This window comes from Rhinolophus hipposideros (assembly GCF_964194185.1).
Source record: "Rhinolophus hipposideros genome assembly, chromosome: 9".
Classification (NCBI taxonomy): Eukaryota; Metazoa; Chordata; class Mammalia; order Chiroptera; family Rhinolophidae; genus Rhinolophus; species Rhinolophus hipposideros.
The window spans coordinates 3741030-3755693 of NC_138055.1; the positions used below are offsets into that span (position 1 = coordinate 3741030).

Consider the following 14664-nt stretch of genomic DNA (forward strand, 5'->3'; position numbering starts at 1 on the left):
AGGAAACAGTGACTGACATTGTGACAGGGCCCCAGGAAGCTGTGGGAGCTCAAGGAAGATGCCTGGCCCAGCCTGAGGCCCAGGAAGGCTTCCTGGAGGCCGTGGTAGCTCAACGGGACTTGTTGGCGGAAGAGAGGCCCGGAGGTTCATAGAGCAGGTTTTTGGCGCTGCGGAGCCCGCAGGGGGTGGGCCGGAGCCCCCAGGGTAGGGCCCTGCCCGGGGAGAGCGCCGCGTCTCCCGGCGCTCAGAACTTCTGCCCATTGGGGCGACGCGCTGGTGTCAGGCGCCCCCTGGTGGCGCCCCTGCGCTCGGTTGGGACAGGGATGGGGCGGAGTGGGGGCGGAGCTGGGAATGTGGGAGCGCGCCCACCCCACGCTGACTTCCCCAAATTCTGTTAGAATCAGAAGAGAATGGACTTTCACATAGGAGAAAATGTCTTAGCATGAATACTGATATATTTGTCTTTACAAAATAGTTTTAATTTATTATTATTATTATTATTATTATTATTAATTTATTTATGGAGGAAGGGTCCCACAAAGGCAAAAGTGCCAAGAGTCCAGGAAACTCATACTGCGGTCTCATCTGGGCCCGCCTCTCGGACCCAGGCCCTCCAAGGTCAAATGGGGACAACCTGGGGGGTGTGAGGGTTGGGGGATTTGGAGGAGAGATGTCAAGAACAACAAATGCGTGGCGGATGGAGGCTGCCACCGTGTCCGGGTGCTCAGCACCCTGAGTCTCCACTCCCCTCCTGTCCCCAGGCAGACACGGTGCCCCTTCTCTTTTCAAATTATGCAACAAAGAATAATGAGCACCTCCTGTGTGCCAGACTGTCCTGTGGACAGGACAAAAGCCTTGTGACCACAGAGGCCACATTTTAGTGGGAACACAGTCAGTAACCCAAGGAAGACCTCTTGGGTTAGAGGACATGAATGCTAGGCAGGAGGCTGGGGCAGGCGAGCGGGGAGAGTAATAGCGGACAGGGTACTTTTGCACAGCTGGTCAGGGAGGGACACTTGAAGAAGGGACGGAGGGAAGTGTGACGAGGTAGGAAGAGCGGTCCAGGCAGAGGGAACGTTGAGTGGTCTGTAGAGATGAGGGGGGCAGAGTGATAGGCAATGAGGTCAGCAAGGGGCAGGGGTGGAAAGTGGGGGTGCAGGGCCTTGCATTCCCAGGGCAGAGTTGGGTTCCTTCTCTGTGTGAGAAGGGAGGCCTCACTGTTAGAAGGCACTTCCGGGCTGCTGGGTGGATGACAGGCTGCCTGGGAAGTGAAAGCAGGAAGCCCAGTTGGGAAGCCATGCAGTGGCCAGGGGAGCAGGCCTCTGTCCCTTCCTCTCCATCCCCCCACTTTGGGTCTCCTCTCTCTCTCTGGCCACCCCATCAGCTCCCCCCAGTTCCTCCCACCTCTGGCCCTTCCTGGAGATCAAAACCCAAAGGGAAACAGAATCCATTTGTTTTATTTGCTCAGTGCACAAGAACAGTGAGGAGCCAGAGGTAAAAGATTCCTTTGTCTCTCCGAGATTTCTGGGCTCTCAAGCTTCCCCCCAGAGTGGATTTGGTTGAACCACAACAGCAAAGAGCTCTGGGCCATTTCTGGGTCACAGGAAGGAACCTGGCTACAAAGCCTTCAAGGACTCATGTTTCCTAAATGGTCTCGGTCATTAGCAGCTCTGGAGAGGAAGAGGCAGAAAAGGGAAGGTATATTCTCAAGGAATCCTGGACTATTAGGTGTGATCAAAAGATTCGATGAATGTTTAAATAAAAAAAATTATTACAGTAAAAGACACATTGCCATTAATCTCCCCTCAAAATACTCCCTCTCACTTTGACCACACTTATCCCATCATTCTTGCCACTTTCTGAAGCAGTTCTGGAAGTCCTCTTTTCTGAGTGTCTTTACTTCATCCTCCATCATGATAAGGCTCCGTGTCACACATCACTTCTGTATTCGGCAGTGTCTGTCAAACAAAAACATTACGGTGTGTCCTCATCCACCTTATTCACTGGATCTGGCACCGTGCGACTTCTGGCTCTTCCCCAAAGTCAAAATGATTCAGGGCATCGAGGCAGCCACAACAGCGCAACCAAAGACACTCACGAAAGAGGACTTCCAGAACTGCTTCAGAGAGTGGCAAGTACGATGGAATAAGTGTGTTCAAAGCAGGAGGGAGTATTTTGAGGCGGATTGATGGCAATGTGTCCTTTACTGTAATAAATTTTGTTTTTATTTAAATGTTCACCGTATTGTTTGATCACACCTTGTATTATGGCCTCATGGATAGAAAGCATCATTCCTACCTCCCCCTTAGAAATGGGGAACCTGAGGACTTTTCCCCACCCAAGCCCACAGACTTCCTAAGTGTTACCTACAGATCCCAAGATGCAGGGTTGGAGCTCTGTCCCATGACGAGGCATGAATCGATGCACTTGGTGAGAGGAACAGCATTGCCAGGAAGGACGAGTATATCAGTGATCAGTGGAAGCAGAATCCACGAGGTCATTACAGGGGAGGACAGATTGGGTTTAAGCAGGAAGACAATGTTCATGGACGCCCAGTTAGGAAGAGTAGTGTGGACGGTCTGAGCTGAGTCTGAGGGTCAGAGGGCATTCTAGGGTCAGAGGGTCACACTGCATGTGTGACCTCGGGCAGGTCTCACCTCTCTTGCCCTCCGTCCCCCACCTCTGCAATGAGCAGGCTGAACCAGAGGCCTCCTGCCAAGTGCTCACACTCTACTGCCCACGTCTCACTTTCATCTCTGGTAAGGAGGGCCCTGACAGCCAATGTGCCATAGAAATTCAACCTTTGGTTAAGTGTTAAGTGAGGGCTCATGATGGACGTTTGTTTCCATCACAATCCACTGATGAGAAGGGGCACAATCCCCTCTCAGCTGGCTCCCGCAGGAAAGGGACTTTTAGCTTCTGGAATTGGGCAGAAACCAAGACTCGACTTCACTTTCCATCTCTGGACCCTGCTCTCCTCTGTGTGGGCTCCATTCTGGGCTAGTCTGCCTCTCCTGCTACTAAGGTGGCTGCCAGCAGCTGTCCTCATAGCAGCCCCCTGCAGAGACTACCAGAGTCTCAGGATTGGCTCTGATTGGACCAGCCCTGGACCAATCACTGTGGCTTTGCTCTGATGGGCCAGGCCTGGCTCAAGTGCTCACTGCACACGGACTGAAATGGATAGGCCCCTGAGAAAAATTCTAGGTTCCTAATAAGAAGAGGATGGACTGGATGCTTCACTTGCAAAAGAGAGAGATTTGGGCCGCAGAGACACCCAAGGGACTAAAGGCCACGTGACGATGGAAGCAGAGACTAGAATGGTGCAACCCCAAGCCAAAGTGTGTAGAGCATATAAAAGGCACCACATATATTGGGTTGAGGTTTGCAAAGCAAGTTGTTTACCGGTAGGCATGCGAGCTAGGACTATGCCCACACATGTGTGAGACTACAGAGTGAAGCGAAAAACATGTTTTTGTGTGAAACTGAGCATAGCAAAATTGAGTGACCAACACGTTCACCAAAACACCTTCTGGTGATCACCTCAGAGGTAAACAAGTCCAAGCCAAAGAGGGTAAAAGCAGAACTCCAGAGCAGTGCTGTGAGTAGTCCAAGTGGGCGTTCTGGCTAAGACCCTCGGCGAGGTGCAAGCCGCGATGCTCCGGGACTCTCCAAAGTGCTGCAAGACCAGCTCGCCTCGGACCCGTCGTGGGCCCAGGCATCTCTCCTGGACCGGGAGCCTTCTCCGCCTCAATTGACTCTAGGACTTGGTTCGTTAAGTTCTGTTCTATTCTGTATAATCTTCTGTGCTTCCCAGAGCATTGGCCTCTGGAGGGACACTGGTTCCCAAATAAAGCAGGGTTACTCACTCTATCTGAACCTGTGTGAAAGGACTTCATTCCCTACTCATGTCACGAGTACCACATAGCGACATAGGGCCCTGCCGCGGGGTTAATGTCCCTTGACTTTCAGGAAGAGACTGAAATGTGGCGACTGCCCTTCCAGGTGCTTGCAACACAAGGATGGCTGGACCCATAAGAAGCCAGAGGAGGTAAGCAAGGACCTCCCCCTGAAGCCTTGGAGGGAGCTCAGCCCTGCAGCCACTTGGATTTCGGAACCATTTCTGTCATTGTAAGCCACCCAGTTTTGGTCATTTGTTATGGCACGCACAGGAAACTTACACTCCCATGTCAGTCTTGCTTACGAAGCACCCTAACCATCATCTAGCTGTGACTGTCAAGAGTTTAGGATCTCTATAGGGCTGGGCCTCAAAACACGCCAACATTTTTTCTCTAATCTAGCCCCTCACCTGTCGCTCCCAGGTTGCACCACTGCTCCCAACACCTCCCTCAGAAAAGTACAGCGCTGGGTGGAAACAGCTGCTGCATCCTCAACTTTTGTCAGTGACCCGTCACAAAGTAAGTGCTAGACAAATATATCAACATGACTGAAGTGAGACCAAACTCTACAAACACAAACACCGCCTTCTTCTCAAGGCTCATGGGCACGTATCCCAGCTACACTGCACCCTGGCTGTGTGCCCTCGAGTAAGCCACTGGCGTCTCTGAGCCTCAGTTTTGGCATCTATAAAATAGGGATAATAATGGAACAATGCTGAAGCTCATGTGAGGGTTCAGTAAGCTGGATACAATAAACTTGGCACCGAGTTGGGTGTTTAAGAACTGCTGTCTTCATTCCCCCAACCCCTCAAGTGGACAATGAGTTGTTAATTTTCTCTCTTTTATTCAACGTTTGCCTTCTATATGCAGGCCCCATGCTGGGGGCCGAGAGAACGGGGCCATCTCCAGGCATTTGCTGGCCTGAGTCATTCTTGCTTTGAGAGGTTGGGCCCATGTCATCTCAAACATGAATGTACCCTTATTAAATGTAATTGTTTTCCAAAAAAAATTCAGAACGGATTTTTATAATTTTGTTCTTGCATCACTTGGCTACCTGACTCTGCCTCTGATGACCTTGGAGAAGATACCTAACCTCTGTGTGCCTCTGGCTTACCTGCAACAGAGGGATAATGATGTCCCTAAGTCACAGAGTTCAATGTCGGCATTTGTCAAGTCATAAAACAGTGCCCGGCATGTAGTAAGTTCTGCATACGTGTTTGCTAAATAAGATAAAATACCAGTAACTCATAATTTCTGATTTCTTATCAGCTACCCAGAATTCTCAAAATTCTTGCTACATGAGAAAATATAACCCACAAAGACATCTCAAACGTAATAGAATTTTTATAAATGCCAAGTCAAAAATAAAAGTGACACGATGGTACATCTTGTTGGTATTTAATGAATCATCTATTCATTTTAATTTTGCTCTTTTATTTTCGTGTTTTGCAACCAACACATGTTGGTTGTTAATACAATTTCCATCACCCCGAGGCGGTGAAGGCCGTGTGTTCATGGACCAGGGAAATGACTTCCAGGCAGGACCACTCAGAGCAGGAGCCTGGGGAGCCGGGAAAAGGAGGGCAGGCTCTCTAGCCCTGCCCTGGCTCATCTTGCCTGCCCGTCCACAGTTGGAAAGGCCCAAGGGGACAGCTAGTCCGGCCTCCTCAGTGACAGATGGGAGGCTCAGGGCTCTGGAGCAGGAGGGCCTTGCCCATGTTCAAAGGGTGTTGGTTCCAGGCTTCCTGAGGATCAAATGTCTTCCCCTATTTCTTCCCTGCCCACATTTGTCATGCTCCCCACCCCTCACCATCCTCGGGTACCTTGCAATTGTACTTCCTGGCACTCACCCACTGCCTTGCAGTTCCATGAAGTGGGTCTTCTCTTTTCAAAACTTATCATCCCGTGTCCATTCTTCACTGGTTCTTCCCTCCTGACATCAGAAAAGAGACGAGTTAATGCCAGTTGGCATGTGCATTGGTATCTCTTCCTTCCTGGCTACAGGAGGGTTCTTCCTTGCTGTGTGATTTTTGAGCATTACTCAACCTCTCTGGGCTGTCTTACCTATACATGAAGACAGCAGTGTTTGCCTCCCAGAGCTCAGGATTACACTTGTCCACACTTGTGAAGTTTCTGGCATAAGGCAGTTCCTCAAGAAATGTATGTATTTCCCCAACCCCCAACTTCATCAGGTACTTCCTCTTTCAGAATCTCCTCTGAATCCTTTATTCTCACCAAGATGTCGGTGCCTAACCATAATTTGAAGGTTACCCCCTCCAGGGAAATGTTTAGCAGGGATCTATTAAAAAACAGTGGATTACTAGAGCTGGAATTTCTGACAACAGCTGAAGATGAGAAAATATCTGGAAGTGGGATGGTGGAAAAGGGGCTGGAGGAGGGGAGAAGGGAGGCGGTTAGACCTTTTCAGGTAGTTCCCCCACTTTGGTACCAGGTGAGAAAAAAACCAGTATTAGAGGAGTTGTTGCAATCTAGGTGTGGGGGTGGTTGTATTTAATTTTCCAGATGAAAACAAGGCTGAGGAGCAAGGGCTCCCAGCAAAGGAGAACCATGAGTCATAAGGAGGGAGAAGTCAGGCGGGAAGCTGTTAAAACACTCACATGACGTGGAAGGAAAAGTATATTAACAGATTATCAGGGGTCAGTGGAAGAGCCTTTGAACCTGCCCCTGGGAACACACGCTTATGGCCCCAAGGTGGGGTTGTTTATAGCGGACCTACCCTGGAGGAATTAACTGTCTTTTCTTCTTGGGGACCAGGGAGAAAAGATAAGTAGTTGGGGTCCAACTAAAGACCTACTGAACGAAGGCCACGAGGGGCTTGCGTGGTCATCCAGTCCCACTTGCCAACGTGCAACAGTAAAGGGAGGCCCGGAGAAGAGAAGGTTGGCTGCCAGGGGCTCTCAGCTGAACAAGCCCTTCTCTACCAAGTCCCTGGGCCTTTCAGCCACTTAAAAAACGGGAGAAGAGTTCTCTGGGGGCATTTGTTCTTAACACTGACTGGCTCTTAGAATAAGATCGGTCCCAAATATTTACAGATAAAAAACGTGACCCATCAACACCACTGTCACAGTCATTGACAGGAGATTCGTATTTAGGGCATACCGCACTGAAAATGAAGCAACTGGCCTCTTACAGCAGTTGGCTTGTGGTTGATCTTGCTTTTTGCTAAACTTTGCTTTACTATTGCTCTAGTATTGTTTGCAAAACAAACCTTGGGGAAAGAAGTGCTTGAGTAGAGAGAAATGCAGTGATTCCCTGCCTCTCAGGGCTGCTCCTTGTATTGGTTTTCTACTGCTGCCGTAGTAACTAACCAAACAAGTGTCTTGAAACAACACAAATGTATTATATTACAGTTTATAGGGTAGAAGCACGACTGGGGTCTCACTGAGCTAAAAAAAAAGGGTGTGGTCAGGGCTGGTTCCTCCTGGAGGATGTAGGACGCATCTCTTTCCTTGCCTTCTCCTGCTTCTAGAAGCCGACTTGTGGTCCCATCCTCAATCTTTAAGGCCAGCCACACTGCATCTCTATGACCCTTCTTCTGTCATCACATCTCTTTCTGACCACAGCCAGGAAATCACCTCCAAGTTTAGGGATTTAGGTGGTTAGATTGGGCCCACGCGGATAATCCAAGATAATTTCTCCATCTCAAAGTCTATATCCCAATCACTTCAGCAAAATGCATTTTGCTGTGTAAGGTGACAGTATATTCACAGGGATGAGGGCGTGGACATCTTTGGGTGTGGACATCTGTGGAGGGGCCCTTGGTCTGCTGACATACACTGAGTTTCTCACTGGTCTTTCAAAGTGCATTTTACTTCTTTGCAGAAAAGAACATTTCATTCCCATTTCATGGGAACTATGGCTAAACCAGAATTTTTAAAAATGATTTTAAGTCATTTTATTTTTATTCTGTTTTCTATTCTGAATATTTATAATATATATAGAAAAGTGCATACATCACAAAGTTACATCTTGATTAATTTTTATAAACTGACCACACCCATGTAATCAGCACCCGGATCAAGAAATGGAAGATGGCCTGAGCCCCAGAAGCCATGCTCACGCCCTCTTCAAGCCCAAAATATAACTTAATACTTGTGGACATTAAAACATCCCCTACGTGGACGATATCTGGAGTGTCATTGAAATAAAAGGGAGAGAGCCCCAGCGATGTTCATTGATTTATTCAACAAATATTTTCTGGCACCTGTCTGGGCTGGAAGCAGGGAAATACGGGCTGTGTTGATTCAATGCTAGTCCCATGGCTCAGAATCTATGGAGGCAACTGTGGGTGTGAAGTCGGGTGCAGGAAGGGAGTTTGTGAAGCAAGGTGAGAACAGAAAGGCGTTGGCGAAGCCTACCCAGAAGGCTTCCCAGGGCAAGTGGGCCTGGACGGTGGGCACAGTCGTGGAGAAGAAACAATGTCAGGCAAGGGGGACCGCATGAGCAAACGGATGGCAGTGGGAACGGACAAGGCTTGTTGTGAGTTTTGGGAAACGAGTGGGATATGACCATTGGACTTGCCAGCCTCTGAGTCCTTGTGCAGCCATTTTCATTTCCCATTTCTCCCAGCTCCAATCTCAGCTGTCCAGACTGGAGGCTTTAACCCGCAGGGACGCAGGCCCAGAGAAGAGACATGTATCCATAGCAATCATGTGCTTCGCTAATTCCCACCTCATTCCACACTTTTTTACAGAGCCCCTACCTCCCAGCTCAAGCCTGGCACTGGGGACACAGAGGGGTCAGACATGGACACAAAACCAGAGGTGAGGCCTGAAGCAGGATCCAGACCACCCATTTCCTTCTTCAGGGCTTTCCCATTTCCCACTCCCAGGCCTGCTTACTGCCCCTTCCACGAAGACTTTCTTGCTTCCCTATGAGGGCTCTCATTCATTCTTCATTCATTCATCTCACATTTAGTTATTTATTGGGCATCCACCATGTGTCAGGCACCGGGAACACAGCTGTGCAGAAGACAGTTCTTGCACACAGCAGACTGCATTAGGAAAAGTACACCACCCCCTCCTCCGTGGGGAGCCAGGCAACAAACCACACAGAGCGATCACAGTGTGATGTGAGAGGAGGTACTAAGTGGTGTGCTGTGAAGAAAAACATAGCAGGGTAAGGGGCCAGAGAGGGAGCGAAGGCAGCACGTTAGGTAAAGCGGGCAGGGGAGGCTCTTGGAGGACGTGACACTGGGATCCAAAGGAAAGAAGGAAGCAAGTTTTATAAGGATGGGGGAAGCAGGGAAGGGGGTGGCCTTCCCTGACAGGCCCCAGGTACGGGGGACTAGTGTGACTGCAGGGGGATGAGCTTAGAGGTTTAGCTACTCCTTGGGACCCCAGCACTGTCTCTCCAGCTCCATCTCACCCTGTCCTTGGAAGTGGGCCACCAGGGTGAGGTCTGGGGAAGGCCTCTGGCTGTTGCTCTCTGGGTCTTCCTCTGTCAGCAGAGGCCAGCGCACGCCTGGATGACGGGCCAAACTCGGCCTTCATCAGGATCACATGCCCAGCTGACCTTATCCCTCCCCACCCCGCAACCCCTCATACTTGTCATCCCCTGGAGACACCCCTAATGGACGGCTGAGGAAACAGGCTCAGAGCCCTTCTCAACACCTGCACTGTGCCAGGCGAGGGAGTCTGGGGGCGGCAAGGGCTTTGCCGTCGTGTCCCCCTTGAGACCTCTATATTGCGGAGGGAGTAACCTCTTTCTGGGTTCTTCTAAGTTCCCAGCAAAAACCGGCCATCGCACCTTGATGGAGGAGAGGAGGGTGACAGGGGTGTGGGAGGAAGCAACCTTGTGCAGAGCGGCTGTAGGCGGGTGGGGGGCAGGGGGTCAGGCCCGGAAGAGACGGTGGGAGGGGCCAATATGTCCGAGAAGGTTCGGGGCGGAGAGAGGGCCTTGGGACTAGGGCCTGGAGAAAGTGACCACAGGCGTAGAGGGGCCAGGGAGCGCCAGGAGACGGTGGGCTGGGGGTCGAGGAGGGATCCCGAAAACCATCTGAGGAACAGAGTGGTTGGCGTCGGAGGTGGGCGAAGGCGGGCCTCTTGGGGGGCGGGGGGAGGAGCCAGCGCGGGCCCGGGGTTGGGTAGGGGTGGAGGAGGTTACAGGACCGGCCCGCGCGGACTCTGGGCAGAGGAGGCAGGGGCCGGGGGAGCGGGGTAGGTAGGGGGCGGGGCGGGAGGCGGACGGGGGCGGGGCCTGGAGAACTGGGGGCGGGTCAGAGCAGCTGGAGGTGAGTGGAGAGGTGGTCGGGCTGGGGCCTGGCGGCCGGGGGCGGGGCCTGACGCGCTGGGCGGGGTCTGACGCCCCGGGGGCGGGGCCTGACGGGCTGGGCGGGGCCGACAGCGGCCCGGAGGCGCGCGGGCGGCGGCGGCGGCGGCGCGGAGGGGCGCTCGCTTCCCTTGGGCTCGGCGGGTGGCGGCGGCGACGCGCACAAAGGCGGATTGTGGCTTCACTGGTGCTCGCTGCGGGCGGCGCCGGGGCGGGGGCGGGGGCGGCGGGGCGCGTCCGGGGCCCCCGCGGGCGCGGCGCGGGCGATGAGCCGGGGCCCGGCATGGCCTCCGCGCGGCCGCCGGGCCGGGCCTGCGCCTCGGCGCCCGCGCCCGCGGGGCTCCGGACTGGGCCGCCCGCCCTCCCCGCCGCCGCCGCCGCCGCCGCCGCCGCCCCCCCCGAGCCTGCGGGCGGCGCCGAGGACGAGGAGCGCTCGCTGCGGCACATGCTGCGCGCCATAGCGGAGGAGCGCGGCCGCCTCAGCCTGCGCCGCGAGGTCTGCGGCCTCGGTGAGTGCGGCCGGGGCCACGCCGGGCCGGCCGGGCTGCAGCGGCGCCGGGCTGCGCGCCTCTGCGTGGCTGCGCGTGTCTCTGCGCGTGTCTGTGTGTCTGTCTCTGCGCGTGTCTCTGCGCGTCTGCCTCTGCGCGTGTCTCTGCGTGTCTGCCTCTCTGCGTGTCTCGGGGGCTCCCTGCGTGTTGTGTTTTTCTCCAGGAGCCCCGTGTCCCCACGTCTGGGTCTTTCCTGTGCCCCTGAGTCTCTCCCGTCTCTGGTTTTGGTCCCGAGAGCGGCCCCCACGCTCGCGTCCCTGCGCGTCTGTCTCTTTCCCGGGTCACTCTGTCGCCCTCTTCCCGTCTTCCTCCTTCCTCCTCCTTCCTCCTGTGGCTCTGCCAGGCCCCTTCCGTTGCAGGAAGCCCTCTCCCGGGCCGTGGGCGCAGTGCCGCTGCGGAGTGTGGGCGCTGGATGTGGGGCGACCCTGAGCCCGTCACTGCAGACCCGGGCCCCGGCTCTGGGCAGGCCTCCCAGTAGCCGTCCCCGACCACCAGGCCCAGCCGACGAGGAGGGGCCCGGGGCCGTGCCTTCCGATTCCCGGAGCCTTTGTCTTCCCACACCTGTCAGCGCCCGCTGCCTCTGCTGGACCCTGAGCTGTACCTGGGGACCTGTTGGGCGGTGGTCCCCGGAACCCACGCGCCTGCCCGAGGGAGCAGGGCCTGCTGCCTCTGTGGGTGACTGCGCTCAGGAGGCCCTAATTCATAGGTCCGCCCCTGGGGTGGGATGGGGTGCGGTGGGGTGGCCCTTATTGTTTGAAGGAGCCTGGGGCTGCAGGTGTGGGTGGGTCTCCCGCTTGGCTGGTGTGAGGTAATCACTACTGATGGATGTGCCCGGACTGGAGCAGGGGGAGCCCCCTCCCCTGCAGTGTCTGGTTTGCCATCTTCTCCATGCAAAGACCCCTCCCTTCCTCACATGGGAATGACTTCATAGCACGTTGTCTGCCACCCCCACCCCACCCTCATCCCCAGTCAGGGCTGGGGATTTCTGAGACCACAGCATTGTGGAGAAGGGAGTGTCAGCCTTGGAGATTCTACCAGTCCGCCCTTCATTCACCACTGGGGAAACTGAGTCCCAAAGAGCCCACAGATCCCCGTAAAGTCACAAGGCATCAGGAACAGGGCAGCCCCAGGCGGTCCAGGCCCCTCAGCAGGCCACGCCCTGGAGGATGGATGAGGAGAGAAAATAAGTTCCAGTCCTCCTTTGTGTAGGAGGCAGGCTTCGCAGGAGACACTTCCCCTCAGCGAGCAGGTACCAGCCCAGTCTGCCCCGGGAGTGAAGCTTTTCTCCTGTGCTGGGTGGGCGTGAGGGTCGGGTGGGGGTGCCTACAAAGTGGGGATGGAAGAGGACATAGGTTTCTTTGGTTTGTTTTCTGAAAAGGGTCACGACTTAGTTTTGAGCAGAAGTAGGAGGACCCGCATCAGTTCATTCAGCGAGCATTCATTGAGCACCTACTGTGTGCCAGGCTGCATGCCAGCCTGTCAACCTGGCACAGAATGTCTGAAATGGGAGGGTTCTAAGGGACCATCTGCTCCAGGCCCTTTGCTCAGCAGCTCCAGGCAGCCCCTCCCCACTCCCGTCAACACACTCCTGCCTTCTGCCCTCTGAGCATCTCTCCCCTCTGTGAGACAGTCCCTGCTCCAAGGAACCCGCAGGCCATGCCCAAGAACAATAATAATTAGTTCTGGCAGCTGGCATTTACTGAGCACCTACTATGTGCCAGATGCCTTATGTGTGCTCTGTCACTTTGATAGTGGAATATTATCTCCATTTCACTGATGAGGCCCCTGAGATTCAGAGAGGCGAGAGACTGGCCCAGGGACAACCAGCGAGGCTGTGGCACAGCTGGGATTGACCCTTGGTCGGTCTCACCCCAGAGCCTGCCCCGTCCTTCCCCTCCCCCCTGAATGTGCCCAGCTAGGCCTTGCTGTATCTACTGCACTGCATCTGGAGAGAAGTGCCCTGTAGGAGGCTGAGGGCAGAGCCTGGTGGTCACGCATTACTGTGCCTCCTCTCCTGGCCACAGGTCTCCCTGTCTGACCGCCCCCTTGCCCCATACTTTCCTGAACTCCATCCCTATGGTGCTCTGGTGCCCTGCACGTTTGGGCCTGTGGTTTTCTCCCCTTGGAAAGCCACCCCCTACTCACCGACCTTGCAAACACTTACAGGGCTCCCCTGAAGCCTCAGTCCCAGTGCTTCCCCCTGAGGACCCTTCCTCCACTCCCTGTTGTGCTGCCCGTGGCCTCGGAGTGGTCTGTGGCTGTCTTCCTAGGTAGCAAGGGACCCCTCTAGGGCGTCGCCCAGTCTCAGTCTGCTCCCTGCCCAGCACGAGCCGATGCACAGCGGGCACCCAGGAAACTTAGCAGACAGAGGAGAGAATTAATTTCTGGACGGGGAAATGAAGGGTATGAAGGGTGTGGATGGCCAAGGAGAATGGAATTCTAACCTCTTCGGAGGACCTTGCGTTTCATCTCTTTTATTTGTCAGGTGAGATGAATGGGATGTTCAGCAAGGGGCAAGCTTAATAGTAGTTTGGAGCCGGTGGTTGGCCTGGGTACCCAGACACGAAGCCAGAACGCCGGCCCCAAAGCTCGTCTACATCCAGTGAGTCAGGAGACGCTCTCATCTCCACTTTACAGCTGTGACAACCTGTTACGTGTAGGAATTCACGGTCACCGGAAGCTTCCAGACTTTGTTGTTGTTTAACGAAAGCTTGGGTTACTCAGAACTGCCATGTCCTCTGAGGTTGTTTTGAAGGTGTGAGGGAGGTTGTGGCGGAGGCGCTTGATCCTGGACAAGCTGTTGTCATTTCTGAGTCACAGTGTCTGTCTGAGATGGGAGAGAGCGGCTGGCCCCCTCACGCAGGGATCGTCGCTTGGCTGGCGTGATGAAAGGCACCTTGGAGATTCAAACCTGACTGGAGTCCTGTGGACTCTGGCCTCTACAGTAGAAGCATTCTTTGAGCACTTGCTCCGTGCCAGGCGGGGAGACTGGCCCTGATCCCTGCCTTGTGGGAGGGCACAGCGGAGCCGTGGAGAGCCGCCAGGTGCACAGGTGACTTGGCCGGAGTAAAACCCTGCCAGAAGCAGCCGGGGCTGTGGCCGCCCTGAGCAGGATGTTGGTGTTTCGAGCACAGGAAACTGCTTGTGATTGATGATGAACCAAGCTGGCTGGCTGAGGTAGCTTCTGAGGGGCCCCAGGATCGGAGCTGGGAAGAACCAGGTGCGATGCCCAGATGTGTGATGCCGACATCTGGACCAAAGGTGGATAACACAGTCTGACACTTCTCCTGGGGTGTGGGCCTTCTCCTGGGCCCCGGATGTCAGCCCGGGCGTTCTGTGTGGGCAGCTCCCTCTCAACAGGGCAGCACGTACTGACATTGGGGCCAGGCCACCTGGACGTGACCTGGCCCCCGACCTGGGATGAGTTGTGGATAGACGCTGTGAGGGGAGGGGCTGACGTCATGCTGGTTGTCTTTGGGCCCTGGCGAGGGTGAGCATTTTTAGAGCTGTTTATACCTGGGCTGCCACCCCCGTTTAGGTGGCCTAGGGAATTCTCTCTCTGTCTGGAATGCTGTGTGGCAAAAGGAGTGTTTTATGCTCACTATTTCTTTTATCCTCAGAATAACCCCATCAGGTAGGTATTATTATACTCTTTGTTCCGACGAGGAAACGCTGGTGTGGAGGAAAAGGAACACGCGCCCTGTCGCATGGCTAGTCAGTGCCAGAATCTGAGCTCAAGCTCTTAGCAGAGGTGAAGCCCACTCACAGCTGTCCTCAGCTGGTAGCCCAGCTGTAACAGGTGTGCACAGCTGCCTGGCACAAGGTAGTTCGAAGAAGCATCAAGCCGATGTGAGAGAGGGAGTGTGTCCTTTAGAGGCACAGAGAAGGGAGCCACTGAGGCTGACGGGGGGAGGGCTGTGCGTGGCCTT

General features: G+C 54.5%; 1 protein-coding gene across 1 annotated transcript in view; it reads left to right on the forward strand.

Moving 5' to 3' along the window:
- The first annotated feature begins 10548 nt into the window (after nucleotides 1–10548).
- KIAA0930 overlaps nucleotides 10549–14664 on the forward strand; it is a 38025-nt gene continuing 33909 nt past the window's right edge. Inside the window, exon 1 of the mRNA XM_081058557.1 lies at nucleotides 10549–10696. Within this exon, the coding sequence (XP_080914683.1) occupies nucleotides 10633–10696 (64 nt within the window). The 5' untranslated portion in view covers nucleotides 10549–10632. The remainder of the gene's footprint in view (nucleotides 10697–14664) is intronic.